General features: G+C 47.7%; 2 protein-coding genes and 1 long non-coding RNA gene across 6 annotated transcripts; 2 read left to right on the top strand and 1 right to left on the bottom strand.

The window, feature by feature from the left end:
- Positions 1–181: 181 nt before the first annotated feature.
- Positions 182–2,013, top strand: LOC6549692 (uncharacterized protein C18orf19 homolog A). Its single transcript, XM_001978689.3, has 3 exons — positions 182–858; positions 927–1,072; positions 1,245–2,013. Exons 1-3 carry the CDS (start codon positions 431–433, stop codon positions 1,394–1,396), a joined length of 726 nt encoding a protein of 241 aa, XP_001978725.1. The 5' UTR covers positions 182–430; the 3' UTR covers positions 1,397–2,013.
- A 498-nt stretch (positions 2,014–2,511) lies between these two features.
- Positions 2,512–14,984, bottom strand: LOC6549691 (ubiquitin carboxyl-terminal hydrolase Usp2). Of its 4 annotated transcripts, XM_015155928.2 has the most exons (11): positions 14,862–14,984; positions 13,238–13,362; positions 12,516–13,174; positions 9,049–9,942; positions 5,801–6,011; positions 5,227–5,373; positions 4,946–5,159; positions 4,557–4,879; positions 4,326–4,475; positions 4,195–4,273; positions 2,512–4,133 (listed from the first exon to the last, which is right to left on the bottom strand). In XM_015155928.2, the coding sequence occupies exons 3-11, from the start codon at positions 13,020–13,022 to the stop codon at positions 4,061–4,063; spliced, it is 2,598 nt and encodes an 865-aa protein (XP_015011414.1). In that variant the 5' UTR covers positions 13,023–13,174; positions 13,238–13,362; positions 14,862–14,984; the 3' UTR covers positions 2,512–4,060. The 4 variants fall into 4 exon arrangements, with proteins under 4 accessions (XP_015011414.1, XP_015011413.1, XP_001978724.2 ...); XM_015155927.2 differs by lacking the exon at positions 9,049–9,942 and having other exon boundaries at positions 3,817–4,133; positions 14,862–14,976; XM_001978688.3 differs by lacking the exons at positions 9,049–9,942; positions 12,516–13,174; positions 13,238–13,362; positions 14,862–14,984 and adding an exon at positions 6,695–8,706 and having other exon boundaries at positions 3,817–4,133.
- LOC113564478 lies at positions 14,037–14,848 on the top strand. Its single transcript, XR_003407998.1, has 2 exons — positions 14,037–14,259; positions 14,315–14,848. It is a non-coding gene; the product is annotated as an uncharacterized LOC113564478 (long non-coding RNA).
- Positions 14,985–15,244: the final 260 nt, after the last annotated feature.

Genomic DNA, 15,244 nt, shown 5'->3' with positions numbered 1-15,244 from the left:
ACGAGAATAAAATAAACGTGTTCCTGCGTGTAGTTCAGACAAAACTATTTCGGGTCCATCTCCGATTGGCAGCAACTCAGCAATTCGTCAGTTGGGAAATACAAATGCGCAAACTGAAGTGAAGCTTTTTGCTTCTTATGCCTACTATCGCCAGCCCTGTTACTTAACATCCAGGGCTTTTTCAGTTATCGAAAACCGATAGCCCGATGACTGCAGCAGGCCAGGTGAAATCAGAAGATATTTAATAAACTTCATTGAGCCGGCTTTGCGTGGGAACGTGCGTGTGAAGTAATCACCCGGAGAAGCGGCCGAAGCAAGTAGTGAACCTAGAGCCGCTGCTGCCAGTGGAAGAGAACCCTCTGCGAGGACCTGTCGTGCACGTTGCATATTGCCTAATTTCTGGAGGGGATTGGCCAATCCAGTGTCAACCATGGCAACAGTGGCCCTTTTGTCGCGGCAGCGCATGCTCGCCTGCTCCTTGCGGCTGTTCGGTGGCTCTCACTCAAGGTGCCTGTCGGCGATGCCCGGGACCAGGACAAGCAGTCTGGCTACCGATTCCTGGCCTCTCGCGAGTCGCCAAAGCCTGCTCCTGCCCGCCATCACCATCCGCTTCAACCATAAGTCGGCGAACCCAACGGCGGCTGCACCAGCGCCCGCGGTTAACGACTCCTCCGCCGGCAACAAGGATGTGAGCGCCACCAATAGCACCACCTCGAGCGACCTCTTTGGCGAGGCGGCTAACATGGGTCTGTTCGCCAAGTTCAAGCACATGTACAAACAGTACTGGTACGTGCTCATCCCGGTGCACGTGCTCACGTCGGTGGGCTGGTTTGGAGGCTTCTACTACCTGTCAAAAAGGTGCGTACCCGACCCCAGGAGCCGCTCCTATAACGCTCCTATTTCTTGATAAATCCCTCCCATTGCAGTGGCGTTGATGTGCCCGCTTTGCTGCAGTACGTCCACTTGAGCGAGAACATCATTGAGAAGGTGCAAGGCTCGGATATGGGCCACTACGCCATCGCCTACCTCTGCTATAAAGTGGCCACGCCCCTGCGCTACGCACTTACATTGGGTAAGCCTCGGCTTTGACTAGAATCAGATATTCTTTAGAACAGATTATGCTAAGCACTCAATTTATCAATTGAAGGTATTTCATACATCACTTAAATTCCAACCTACTGAAGAAGTTGTGCCTAATATCATTGAATGCTCCTTACCATTTAATCTCTTCATCCCTTTTGCAGGTTGCACCACCGTGTCCATTAAGTACCTGGTGCAGCACGGCTATATCAAGCCCATGCCCACCAAGAACGAGCTAATCAAGATGTACGAGGACAAGAAGGCCACTCGAGCAAGCGCTAAGGCGGACAAGGCAGAGAAGGACGAGAGTAAATGATCCTCGGCCTCGGGCGAGGACGTCGCCACTTCGGCGGTGTCGTTGCCTTTGCCACAGTCTCAAGGACCTAAACCGCCGCCACCGCTGCTGCCATTGTCGATGCCCCAAAGGATCGGCGACCAGCAGCGACCGGCCGCCGGCGAGCGGCGAGCAGTTGACCTGTTGTCTTTTTTGTTAAACTGCCGCCGTTCTTGCTGGCACTGGTGCTCAACGAACATAACTCTTGTCCGGAATCATAGTCGATCGCAGAAGCAGCAGCCACCGCACTGATCCACCCATGCATACACGTCCGCTACCACAGTTAAATAGCCACCATCTCCACCATCCCACCCATCCCACGTATTCAGATAGACACTCTTGGTGCATATGTACTTTGCCCATGGTTTCTGCTGCAGTTACGAAACCGCTGGACGCCCTCAATGCCCCAATAGCAAACCGCATACTTCACAAACCCAAAACACAAAGCCGCAGGACGTGGAGTTCAGTAGTAGTTGTTTGTAGATATATTTTGTAAATGTAAGAATGTTGTCGCAAACCTAACTTTTAAATAAAGAAAAAAGAAGCAGAGCCCTTAGTTCTGGGTGTGACCCCAATCGCCTGAACTGGGTTTCAAATTGTTGACATATATAATGAATGCTGTTTTTACTTATTCAATTTAGCAACGAACTTCTAATTAGGGTGCTCAATCCTAGATCCGAAGGAGGTGATGATATGATTAAATAATATGCTTTAGCTGCTGCTTTTACTGCTGGTCGATGATGAAGTCGATGAGATGAATAAAACAGATTTCAAATTTATTTTCAAATTGTATTTTTGCGTTTATTTTTCCGTTTTCTCTTGGTGTTTTTAATGATTTTTTTGCCTTCCTTTTTGGTTTTTCTTTAACGTTAGTAAAATATCCAACAATTATAATAACTAATATTTAAGCCAGAAAAAGGAGTTGCACTTTTTTACAAATAAATAAATAGTGTGTCTTGGTTACTTTTTTATCTTTCGTCCAAATTTCAGTGTGCTTGTAGTTGAATTGGAGTTTGTGTAGTTCTTCATGGAAACAGTTCTGTTGGAAACAAGTTACAAAGTTACATTATGTACACATCCTGTTTCGCTGAGTGTAGTGAGTGTTGGTGTTTGGGTGTATTTATCCATATCATTTACATAAATACAATAAATAAATAAATTACATAAGATATATTATATATGTAGGTATAAAAACAAAACAAGCAACAAAAATATATATAGCCAGTATAAGTAGGATTGCTGGGTTGTGGAAAAACGCTCGACTTAAACTACAAAATACGCACAAATTCAAACAAATAAAAAGTGTATTTCGTTAAGTGGTGGCTGCATACATAACTTTTCTTCTTTGAGACTAGTTTTGGTAGCTTCTCGCAAGCCAAACAAAATAAAAACACAAAAAGTTTTATAACATTGAAACGAACTTCGTAACGGTCTTATGTACCCTGGGAAAATTCCCTGTTACTGGTTGGTGTCTTGTTTCGGGAATCACCCTTTATTACATGGGCTGAATGGTTTTCTTGGTTGGTTGATTGGTTTGTTGATTGGTTGGTAGGTGTCTTGGCCAAAGGATAACAATGGGTTTTTGGTGTTGTTGCTGGTGATAGTTTCTTTTTAAATTTTACTACTAGCAATTATCATAAGTACGTTTTCACAATTCAGATTTCAGCTTCACTTCGCGTCCCCTTTCATTCAATTGGTTGCTCATTTATCAATTAATTAATATTACTTTCTCTTTTAGTTGCTAAAAAGCCATTTCTCTTAGCTACGGTGATTTTTGTGGTGCGATTGTATTTAGTTAAGTTTAGTTTTTTTTTTTTTTTGGTTTGGTTTGAACCGTCTTTAGTTTGCAGTGCTTATTGCAGTTAATTTTGTTTTGTATCTTTATGAAATATATTGCACAAGACTTGAATTGAAAATATATATTTAGTTTTCTTTCCCACGCTCTATTTAATTTGTTTATTTTTACACACAACCACAGGACACTTTCCTTCGGCAAACCAATGGAGTCGATCAATAAGAGAGAGATAGAGGGACACGCGAAAAAAGAGACAGGGAGAGTACGTCGATGCAAATTGAAAATTTAGTTTTAATAAATAACACTTAGAAAGAGAGAAATATTGAAACATTGTATCGTTGATGCCGCTGATTGCCTTCAGTATCCTTATAAAAGAATATCCTGTAACTAGTTAACTAGTTAGTAATAGCTTCTCTTGCGTTTATCCGGGGGCTTGAGGTCGCTTGGTTTGCCGAAAGTTGTTATTGCACAGATTCATTGTTTCTCGTCGGAGTTATATTCCTCTTCCTTTAGTTGTATAGGTTAGCCATCGAAGTTCGTTTTTATATGTACATTTATTCTCGTTTTGTCTGCACTTCAGTTTTTACTTCTTCAGTTTTTTCCGTTTCCGTTTCCGTTTTTGTTTTGGTTTCTGCTTTAAGTTAGGAGTTAGTTTTGTTTTGCGTTTAAGTTGAGTTAAATTAAGTAAATTGTTTGTATGCAATTCTACGAAGCGTTTCTAAGAGTTCGTTTGATCCATTTCCTCCTGCTCCCATCCCACCCATCCCATGGTCATTTTGATTTCCATCACATCTGGAACCCCATTGTACTCGACACTGCACTTTTCGGTTGCCGTAGAGCACGGATGGGCCTTACGTACGCTCGTAGAAAAGAATATAGGCACTGGATGAAACGAGATGGTTTTCGGACAAGGCCTCGCTGACTCTGCAAATGGAGATTGATTTAGCCGGCTTGGGGGCATATAGGCGAGGGATATAAGACTTACATATTATCATTAAATTCGTGCCACTTGCGGGAGACTGGGTGCTTGCAAAGGGCAACATAATGACCACCAGCCGTTGAGCCTGTTGGATAAATATTGGTAAGTGTACTCAAGCCCAGACATGTGCAACTTACCCATATGATTCGATATCGCATAGAGCGAGTAATGCACATTCGAGTTGGAGTTGGCGCCATAGGAGCCCATGTTCAGCTCGCTGTCTGATGTGGGAAATTCAACGATGTTGGACAGCTTGCTCCAGCGCGTCTCCGAGAAGCGTTTTAGGTCTGTAAAGAAGCCAGTACTTAGCATTCCCCTTTCTGACCTTGCTGGAAGGACTTAACCCATCCTTGTGCGTGGAAACTTACGTATAACCAGATATTTGGGGAAACGCTGGATGGTGAAGCTTTTGGTGCATTTTCGCCGCGTCTTGCACTTGGCGCACGTGGGCATTTCGTCGCCGTCGAGGACCTCTTCGCGGATAAAGAGGTCGAGGCAAGCCTCTAGCTTGCAGCGAGACGAGGACGGCAACGGTACGCTCAGATCCCAGAACGGATCGAAGGTGACGCTGGTGTTGCCGCAGGTGGTGCACTTCAGTGTGCTTTTGAGCTGACCCACGAAGAGGTCACGCACTAGAGAGTTCTCGTGCCGCGTATACCACTCCCAGGTCAGGTCCGCCTTCTTATTGTCACTGCAGGGCAATCATTGATTGCATTCATTAGTAGGCAGGCCATAGGTACCAGTAATCGAGACCCACCTGAGATTATCATCAATGTTGAGCGTCTCACCCTTGACGCCCGAGTTGAGGGCCGAATGCAGTGAGTCAAGGAAAAAACGCAGGAACTCCTGCGCATCCTGTTGGTTGTAGTCGCTGTACATGCGGTGTTTGGTGGAGAACGCCCTCTTTAGCTCCATGGGCGTCACCGTGTGCACGTTGGAGGTCCACATCTCCTGAATGAGTTTGGCAAATTCTGCAAACGCAGAGGGGGTAAAAAAAGAACAGAACAATGAGCCCAGCCCATCCATCAACAAACAAACCGTGGAGTATCTGCTGATCCTTGGTGGCTGACGAGCGAGAGCCGTGGTGCGACCGCAAGAAGCGGGTCAGCTCTTGGGTGTGACTCAGGCACTGGATGACCGAGTTCATAAAGCAAGTGTTCCCGATGTTTCGCAGACCGCACAGCCCTGTGGACACGCAGAAAAGGGATTCTGATTAATTACAATGGTCTGGGCGCCGGTGTAGCCGACGGTTCTGGTTCTACTCCCCAATCGGGATGCGTGTGCTTGCATTCGCTAATGGAAGAATTACCATCCCTCGCCCGTCCCTCAGACTGCTGTTGACAGTTCTGCAGCGTTCTTTTTTCTTAAACAATATTTTTTTCCAAGTGATGCGAGTTGACATGAGATTTTACTTCGAATTTCAACAGATTTTTTGAGATATGAAGTTTACAGCTCGTTGCTCGTTGCAAAACCAACCTACACTTTTCATTACTTACTTCGATTGGCAGGTTCAAAACGGAACAAAACTATCCAAGCTGCACAGCTTAGGACTACGTCTTAGAACAAATGTGGCAAACAAATCTAAAACATCTCCCTTTAAAGTATTACCCACCTTCGGACTTCTCATCCCGCGACGAGGAGGCGCTCTTGTAGCCATCATCCGAGTTGTGTTTCAGGGATGACGCGTTGAGTGCGGAGGAGGTGCTGATGCTGCTGCGGCTGGTGCCGCTGTCCCGATCCCAGTACCGACTTGACGTGGGCGTCATGGGCGGCAGGACGCTCCGGGCACTGCTGCTACTCCCAGTGCCGCTTCTCGCCAGTGTCTGCGCAACAGAGAAAATATCGCACGTGAGTATGAATTGAGTTTTTACTCAAGTGCCCGAACGCAATAGCAACCTAGCGATGACTTTCAGTGATGGGGACATTCATTGCGGGGTTCTTTCATTAGTTTTGATATAGTTCGAAAGGTTATAATGGGAAATCTATCCAAAAAGCTCCATTCCCATCACTGATAATCTATAGCTACCTATTTGCTCGGGCGGTAGATTGATCGTTAGTATTAGGGTAAGGTTAAGTTGGTTAATTAAAGCAACTAGCAGGTTAACAGTAAGAGATTAAAGAAAAGCAACAATAAGTCGAAGTTAGTACAGGTGTTTTCCGTGTTTCATAATGCGGATGAAGGGTGAGGAAAGACAGCGGCAGCGATAGCGATAATAGACCAGCATGCAAAGGACAACACAAACGAAATAGTGCCTGGCGACAAATTGATAGCGAGAATTGAAAAAACGAGAGACGGTAACAAAGGAAAACAGTGTGTGTGATGAATCCAAAAGATGAATGGAGTAAATACATGTTCTAGCTACAAAATGTTGTCGTAATTTCAGTTGCTTGCTCTTGCCAAGTGCAAGAATTTCAAATGTCTTAATACTTATAGGAGGAAAACGGAATGAAGACAGTAAATAAACTAAACTGAACTGATCGGTGACCTGGCCAAGAACCGACTTACACTATCGCTGGCTGAGTTCGAAGCTGTGGCTGTGGCTGTGGATGTGACTGTGGCTGTGGCTGTGGAGACGGAAGACGTGGCTGGTGTGGGTGTTGCAGTGGCAGTGGCAGTGGCAACAGTAGGTGCTGCTGCTGCCGTTGCATCCTTGCTTGCCTTGGCGCTCAGGGCCAGGCTATCGCATTCGATCGCATTCGGCTGCCGGTTGCTGTGAACACCTCGCACCGTTACCTTGCTCGTGGGCTGGACCATTGCCGTGGCGGCTCCTCCTCCTCCTCCGACGCCGCCGCCAGTGGGTTGGCCTAATCCAGAGGTGGCCGCTACCGGCGTGCTAACACTATTCATGGTGGCTGTAGTGCGATAGGCGGCTCTGGTCAGGGAACTACTGTATCCAGCCGCCACGCGGATGTTGTCCAGGTCGCTGCTGTAGCGCTGCTGCAGGTTGCTGCTGCTACCACCTGCCTGCGATGCGTGATTGCTACGGCTGGCGCCGGACAACGGTCCGCCTCCCGCACCTGTGCCTGTGCCACTGCCAGGTCCTGTTCCCGATCCAGAGCCCGGAGTTTGCCTCTTCTGACCACTGAGGTTGTTGAACTTCTCTATGGAGGCCTTGATGCTCAGCGAATCAATGCCGTATCTTCTGGCATTGCTGCTGGTCCTGCTCTCCGCGTTCGTCTCGCCATTGGCCTGCCTATAGAGACCACCACTGAATTTCTCATAGCTGGCCGCGAAATTCAAGTGGGCAGATGCTATTATGGTGGACTTGGGTCGTGGATAGCGATGGCTGGCCGACTTGGAGCTGCTGGGCTGCGCCTGCTGCTGAACTTGATTTTGCTGGTGCCGCAGCTGCAGCGGCGGCGTGATGGGCTTGAAGTAGCAAATGCTCGTCTTGGCAGTGGATACTCCGCCGCCTCCAGAGCCACCAGTTGCCGGCGGATCATCGCTGTCTATGTAGCTAATGTCATCGTGTTGCTGTTGCTGGCGTTGCATGTTGTTATTGCCGCCGTTGTTGATGTTGCTGCTGCCACTGGCGTTGTTATTGTTGTTAGTGGTGTGTCCATTCATCATAGCTGCTCCAGCGGTCGCTTGGTTGTTATTGAGCGGTTTCAGCTTGCCGTAACTCCTGGTAGACGTAGAAGTTGCCGCCGTTGCAGTTGCCGTTGCAGTTGCCGTCGTGGAGCGGACGCTGTACTTGAGCACTCCGTTGCTGGTGTTACTGGGGGTGTTCCTGCTGCTGCTGCTTGTGGTGTTGGTGATGGTGGTGGTGCTGCTGCTGCTGCTGGTGGTGGTGGTGGTGGTGGTTTGCTGCTGATTGCCATTGAACATGGACGTGCGTCGCATATTAACCAGCGTTGGTGCCCGGCTATCGTTGTAGTTATTGTTCCTTGAATCCTCACTTGCTCGACTCCGCTTGTGCGGCTGCGACGTGGTTTTCACCTTGTTGGTAGTCACATGGGCATGGGCCACCTCACATTCGGCCTTCAGAAATGTAGGGTCCTTGTAGCTGGACACTAGGAAGAAGCGCTGGTTGGCCGCTCGCACCGGATTGGTAGCTCCTACTCTTGATCCTGCCGATCCTCCTGCTGATGGCACTTCCTTTGGACTTGCTCCTGATGCGGCTACTGGTGATGATGCTGCTTGCGTTGTGGACTGTAATTTGGATGCCTGTGGAATCTTGTGGAATCCCCTGGTCTTCTTAATGTCTAACATCATTCGACGGGATGGTCACCGCACTCTCTTTCTCTCTCTCCGCTGCAGTTGCTCCTATTGTGGTTACACTGTTGTAGCGTTAATTTATATTGCCTGCCTACAGTTGACCGGATACGAGATTTTGTGTAGTGTTTGCTTGTTTCCTCGCCGCCTGCCAGGTATGAACTACTCTCGACTAACAGGATAATCCTGTCCTGCTCCGCACTCTATCCTAATCAAATGGTATTTGGATGATCTTATGATGGTCTTATAGGGGGCTTGATTTTAGTTGGGAGTATTATTAGTTAGCCTGGCGTTTAGTTGGACTTGATTTTTGAGTTTAGTTTAAGTTAGAAGGGTCGCAATCTGCAAGAGTTAAGCTAAAAATACATAAAAGTGTAGACTTGATTAAATGATCGGCTTTTGCTGGGCTGACTGACGAACACACAGAAGGTGGAATTGGAATAAAATGAGGTAGGGTGGTCAATGGTTAATGCTGGGTTAGGGGGTAAATGGTTTCTTATTCGATCGCAAACGCCATATAGTCATATAGTTGTTCGGGTTGTGGTGGCACATGCAATTAGTCAATTAGTTTGGTTTTGGTTTGCGTTTTCGTTTTCGGGGGCAGCTCTTCTAGTCTCCGTTTTACTTGTGGACAATGTTTTTACCTTGCTGCCGTCGTTCAGCTTAAACGTGGCCGAGGTGCTCACATCGGCATTGTCCGCACTATCCTGGCCAACATCATGGCCTGCATCATCGGTGGTGTCCTGATGGCGCTCGTAAATGGCATTTCTTTTGGGCGAAGTTGAGAGCAGCGACAGGCCGTTAAGTTTGGCTTCCAGTCCGCCATTCGACTCAGCCGGCTTTCGCCCATTTGTAGGCGGAGGTGGAGGTGGTGGCGGCGGTGGTGTTGGTGCTGGTGGTGTTGGCGGCGTCGGTGGTGGAGCTGCTGCGCCAGTCTGCTCCACGCCCGTGCTTGTGGGCGCCGCCTCCACCTGGCTGCGTCGCGTGCGGCTGCTTCGGAGTGTAAAGGTGGCCGTGGGCACATCGCCAGTGCTGCTGCTAGTGGAGTACTTGCTCGAGCCCAGTTTCGGCGTGGAGGTCGAGGAGTCCCCTCCTGCATCGCTGCTGTTGCTGTACAGGCGGCTGTACCGACTGGCGCTGCTACGTGGCCGCTCCAGAGTCACCGTGCAGGTGGGCGTCGTCTCCTTGTTGCTTCCGTTTTCCAGATCCGCCTCAGAATGACCCGACCTGGAACGTGACAGTTCACAGTTGGGTTTATAGTTGGCCGGACTGTACTTTTCGTAAATGTCCAATCCGGAGGTGGCCACCAAACGGGCCAGCGATGGGGATGAGGATGAACTGGACAGCCGCTTGCTGCCATCGACGGCTTTGGTGTCTCTACCCGCACTGCTGCTGCTGTTGTGGCCACCACTTCCTCCGATGATCGGTGGCTTCTTGGTAGAATCGTGGCCACGCCGCAGCCCGTAGTCCTCCCTCTTGGACGAACCGCTCAAGCTGTCGCCGTTGGTGGTAATCTTGGACGCCGATTTGCGCGGTAACTTTTGTTTCCGGTTTCGTTTTCGTCGGTTGGGTGGGTTTCCGATTTGGATTATTTTGACGATTGTTTTTTGCGAAACATTTACAGGTGTCAATGAATTTGTGGTGGTGGTTTTTGGTTTTTGAATTGGAGTAACGGTAGGCGGTATCGTTAACCGGTAAACGGCAGCGATCAAACATGTTTCATGTTTATGTTTTCAATGGCAAAAGGAATGCGACAAAAACAAAATGTAAAGAAATTAAACATCAATGATATGGTCAATGGCTGGATTATACACAAATGAAACGCAAACGATACAACCGAAACAGTTAACACACAAATAAGGGATCAGACAAGGTCCTGATATCTCGAGGGCACTTGCCACAGATGTTTATGATGGAGGAAACCCCTGTCAGTTGTCCAAGTATGCAGTAGTAACCAGCTAATAGAACTTGCCGCGCGTGCTGCTTCTTGTCAACAGAACAAACCGTCAACTTCGGCACAACTTCGTATTCATATTCAGATGCCAGGTGTTGACCGAAAGTCATGACTAAGTGTAAAATGGCAAGGGGCGCACCTTGCGGCCGCTTTTGTTTTCCCTGCCCCACACCCCAAAAACGCGGAGCACAGCAAGCTTCACATGTGGTGAACTCACACACGGCCCACCCACACACCCACACGCACACACGCACGCACGGGCGGCAGAGACAGAGACAGAGACAGCGCTAGCCCCGTTGTATTAACCTTGTTGCGAATGCGCAATGCGGTTGGAGGAGCGAGGGGGATGACACAATTGCTGGTGCTGCGGCCTTTCGCCGTTATATTCCCGTTATTTCGGTGTTGTCATTCGACTGTTGCTCGCTTGATTTGCCATTGGATCTGTGCCAACAAGTGGTTCGCAGCTCTGTCCACACACACACACGCACTCTATGCCCCTGCGGCCATTGGAATGTGGCTGCGACTGCGACTGTGACTGCGACTGGGAAAGTGACTTGAACTGCGACTGCGACTGTGCATGAGCAATGACGCACTTGGCCATGTTTGCAGAGAAGTAGCTGGACATGTGGCGCCCTGGCCCTGGAGCTGAATGGGTTGGTTTCCCAGGGGGCACAGTGGTCGCTCCTTTGAGCGACCCGACAGCTGTGCAACTGTATGTTTTTCGGTGCTATTTTTGGCGAGGCACAGATACACCCCAATTGGCATTCAACCTATCAAACATTTGCTCACGAGATCGAGTCGAAAATATAAATTACATTCAAACGGAAGTCAGTTTAGAATTTCGCATATTAGCAGCATTAGTCACTGCATTACTATTCCTGGTTTTTTATACGCACTTCGTCATGACTTGTTCTTAGAAAAGTAAGTGAATGCCGCATATCTTTACATATCTGCCACTTTAGTGCTCAAAAGACCTCTCGCTGACCTCTTGAAATGGACTGGCATCGCTAAGGAGCGCCTACTGTACCGGTGTCCGCTGTAGCAGGTACAAAACCCGACAGACAAAATACACACACTACTCCCCAGTGCGTGAGTGCTCGTCGACGATTATGTGGGCGTGCATGGGTGAATCTGAATGGGTGTGCGGTGTGGTGTTTCGTTGTTGCAATGACAAAGTACAACACAAACAACACAAAAGCGAAATAATCAGCAAACCGAAAATGCCAAAATTAAATATTCTAAATGCCACCAAAAGGAAACTGTCATGGTTATGGGATAAAGGGATAAAGTAACACCAAAAGAGGCGGGTAAACCGGCGCGATTTTACAAGGTTTCGGAATGAGAACGTAGGGCGTGGGGCGTGGGGCGCGGGGCGGGAACAGGATCACCACAAATAGGGGCGTGGTCGCATGAACCATGAGCTATGAGTGAGTGTAGTCTGTTGTGGGGGTTTATTCTCGGGATCGAATGCATATAACCGAAAGCGGATTACCAACTAATGTAATGATTGCGCGGATAAAACTGACAGTTGCAGGCATAATACACGATGCAAATGCCAATGAAAGTTCTTAAAATGGGTGAAGGCCGCAAGGCTTTGCGAATCGAGTTGCTAATCTGAAAATCTTTATAATTTTGAAATTTGCAAATCATTGAAAGTCTAATTCATTGGAACCAGTTGCCATATAAAGCACCCAAGTCTTCCAACTCGACTTCTTTATAATAATACTTGATGCAACCATCAAATCGAATCAAATCAAGCAATAGCAATATAGTTTTACATTATTTTTACATGACCTTTAACGCCATATTTCCAGATGGCAAAAGATCTCTTCACTGAAAAGGTTTTGATGCTTGACTATACTAATATAATACTACCCTCATGCTACTGATTAAATGCCTTCACAATTTATAGAGCTTTCATATTGAATAAAATGCGTCTTCACCAAATATGCAGATACATAACGCATGATGATGTCGGGGATAGGGCAGTGAGTAGAGTTATACCAGGGCCCAGCATACAGGATACTTATTCGCATAGAGATATTACTGAAAACCGAGAGATCAGCCACCAAACTTAAGAGTAATCGACCAGGAGTGGGTGCATCGTAATACGAGGTACATCTTAACATCTTATGAGGTAAGTAAGGTGTTACTCACTCCGTATCGGCTGTACGTAGGTGAATCATAGCTGGACCCGCTCAGATACGAGGAGGCGCGGTAGGCGGACGAGCTGCTACCAGATCCGCCGCTCAGATACGACGATGACGACGTGGAACCAACGCTGCACCTCTGAACGCTGGAGCGCGGCGCATACGAGGAGCTGGAGGAGCCGCTGTTGGCGGAGTACGTCGAGTACGAGCTGGGATAGTAGCTGCTGCCGTAGCCCGACGAGCTGGAGCCGCCGGACGAGGTGGGCAGCCACTTGGACAGGCTGCTGCCGCGGTCGTAGCTGCTCGATATGCGGGAGTAACCGTTCGTGGTGGCGCCTCCGCTGGTCCGATCCACCGCACCGCTGACGCTGCCGGTGCTGCTGATGTGGTGACTGCCGCTGGTGGAGCTGCTGCTGGTGGTGCTGCCGCTGGAGGTGCCGGCCGCCGATGTACCGTAGAGACTGCCGCTGCCCGCCGCTGACGTTGACGATCTACGCGGCGCAATTACACGCATATTAATGGCAGCAGCGGCAGTGATCTAACCCCGGTTTCAGGATGAAGTCGAGAGTGTCCTTGGTCTGGGTCTGGTTGCAGCACGTGGTATTGCTGAGCGGCTGATTCCTGTTTTGCTTCCGGCTTGCTTCCGTTTCTCAGTTTTTTCGTGGGCTGTACAGCGGGATTCGGCTTCATTAATGGAAAAGTTCAGCTGCACCGTGCATATGTACTCACCTGCGTCACGTTATTTACATTATCCTTGCATTATATCCCTAGGTTTAGTTTAGTTTTAAACTTAATGGCTGCTTATGTGCTACATCTAAGACCCGTTCTTGTTGCTGCTAAAGTTATAGGCAAAGCTGAAAGGAAAGAAATTTTAGGAGGCCTTATTAACTCTTTCATATTAACTCCAATTTAAAAGATTTTGGTAGTGCAAACAAATCTAAATTATTCGTTTGCGTTTTATTTACTTGCTGGAAGAGTGAAGGATGTTGGGCGCAAGGTTATCTTGAATTCTGGGGTATGCAAAGGATGATGCGAAATAATTTTCAGGGGAACTCGCGCCTCTTCTGGCCCTCCTCCTCCCACGATTGATTTTTCGCAAGCGCAACAAACACATACACACACAATAATCAATTAATTAAGCTCGATTTTGCACATCTCGGCCATTTGTGGCCTTCGACTTGTCGCTGATGAACAGTTAGGCGGAAAGTGGAAAACCGATCAGCTGCTGCGTCACTTGTTTACAATTGCAAAATAGCTGTAAATAGAGAAAAACTGTTTTCAAGTTTGCCATAACAACAACATGTAGTGTGACGGCTGCAAGGGCGGGGAGGAGGTGGGCGGCGCGGGCGGTTGGCCTTATGCGGTAACACTTAAAACGAAGTTACGTTCGTGTGTGTGCCGCCAGGCTGTCTACGCTCCCATTCGAGAAAACCGTTGCTTTTCACACACATTCACGAGTGTTTGTGAAAGGGTGGGGGAAGGGGGGGATAGAGAGGGGGTGGTAGGCCTTTACTAACATAAATGGCCACACTTTCACGAATCGATCTATCGTTCATAAAATGCTACAACTACACTACAGCCCATTCACACACACGCACTTAAAAAAAAATTGAATTGTCCAAGTTCACACAATCGCACGCGCAGACACTCACAGGTGTAGCTGAACTTTCCCACGGTTACCACGTTTTAGGCGCTTTCTTTGGATACAAAATTCATACATCCTTTGCACGTCAAAAATCGAAATAATTATGGTAAAAGCAAAAACAAAATATAAAACGAAACGAAATGAGATTCTATTTTTAAAAGGCGCACTCACACACACGCGCGCACGCTTGGCAGTGAAATGTGAGAGGGAGAGAGGGTGAGCCAGGAGTAGTAGTAAAACAGTGCCGAGATTGTGCGAGCAAGCGAGATAGCACCTTTGGCGACACAGTCACACTCACACACACACACACATAGGCGCCTGGCAGCGTACGAATTACGCAAAGTGAAATATCTTTCTCAAAATGGAAAGTGGAAAAGTGACGACGACGACGGCGACGGCGAAGACGACGGTTATTGTGAATTTTTCATACGTCCACCAAGCACAAAAAATGTATATAAGCAAATGCGTATATAGTGTATAAATTCATACTAAAAATGAGACTTTTGGGCGAGGGGAGGGGTGGAGAAGGAGAAAATTTGACCGCAAAACGAACATCACGAGGCGAACGAGGTCGCGCTGCCGAAAGCCCCGTTTCTCATAGTTTGCCTATAAATTTTAGATCCAGCCAGGCGACAGCCTCGTCTCGCGCCTCAAAAACGCCTATTTTCGGTCGAATAAAAGCAATTTTCAGCACAGCACAGAACTCACTTTTTAATCGTATATTTTTTTATTTTGGCCAGTGTGACCGCATGCCGAAACGAAAGCACCGACACTAGATCTCGAAGTGAAGTTCACGGTTGTTCGATAACTATCGATATGACCGATAGACTGTACTTGGTGGCTGTACTTGCTAAGTACTGCATAAGCATCGCTCCGCTTAATATTCCATTCACACGGAACCCCAACCAAACCAGCTTTGTTGGATAGGTTTTAAAGCTAAAAGTTTTTGCACCGCACGCCAATCGTATTGGATTTAAGAGTGGGAAAAGAGATCAGTTATTAAGAGCTCAAGAGCTACCAGAGTCAACTTTGCTCTGTGGAGATCGGGACAAGTGTAGGAAACTGTACTTTACAGTTATTTGTGTAATAAT

The sequence above is a fragment of the Drosophila erecta genome, unplaced genomic scaffold (assembly GCF_003286155.1).
Source record: "Drosophila erecta strain 14021-0224.00,06,07 unplaced genomic scaffold, DereRS2 tig00000126-arrow-pilon, whole genome shotgun sequence".
Classification (NCBI taxonomy): domain Eukaryota; kingdom Metazoa; phylum Arthropoda; class Insecta; order Diptera; family Drosophilidae; genus Drosophila; species Drosophila erecta.
This window is presented reverse-complemented; position numbering and strand designations above follow the sequence as displayed.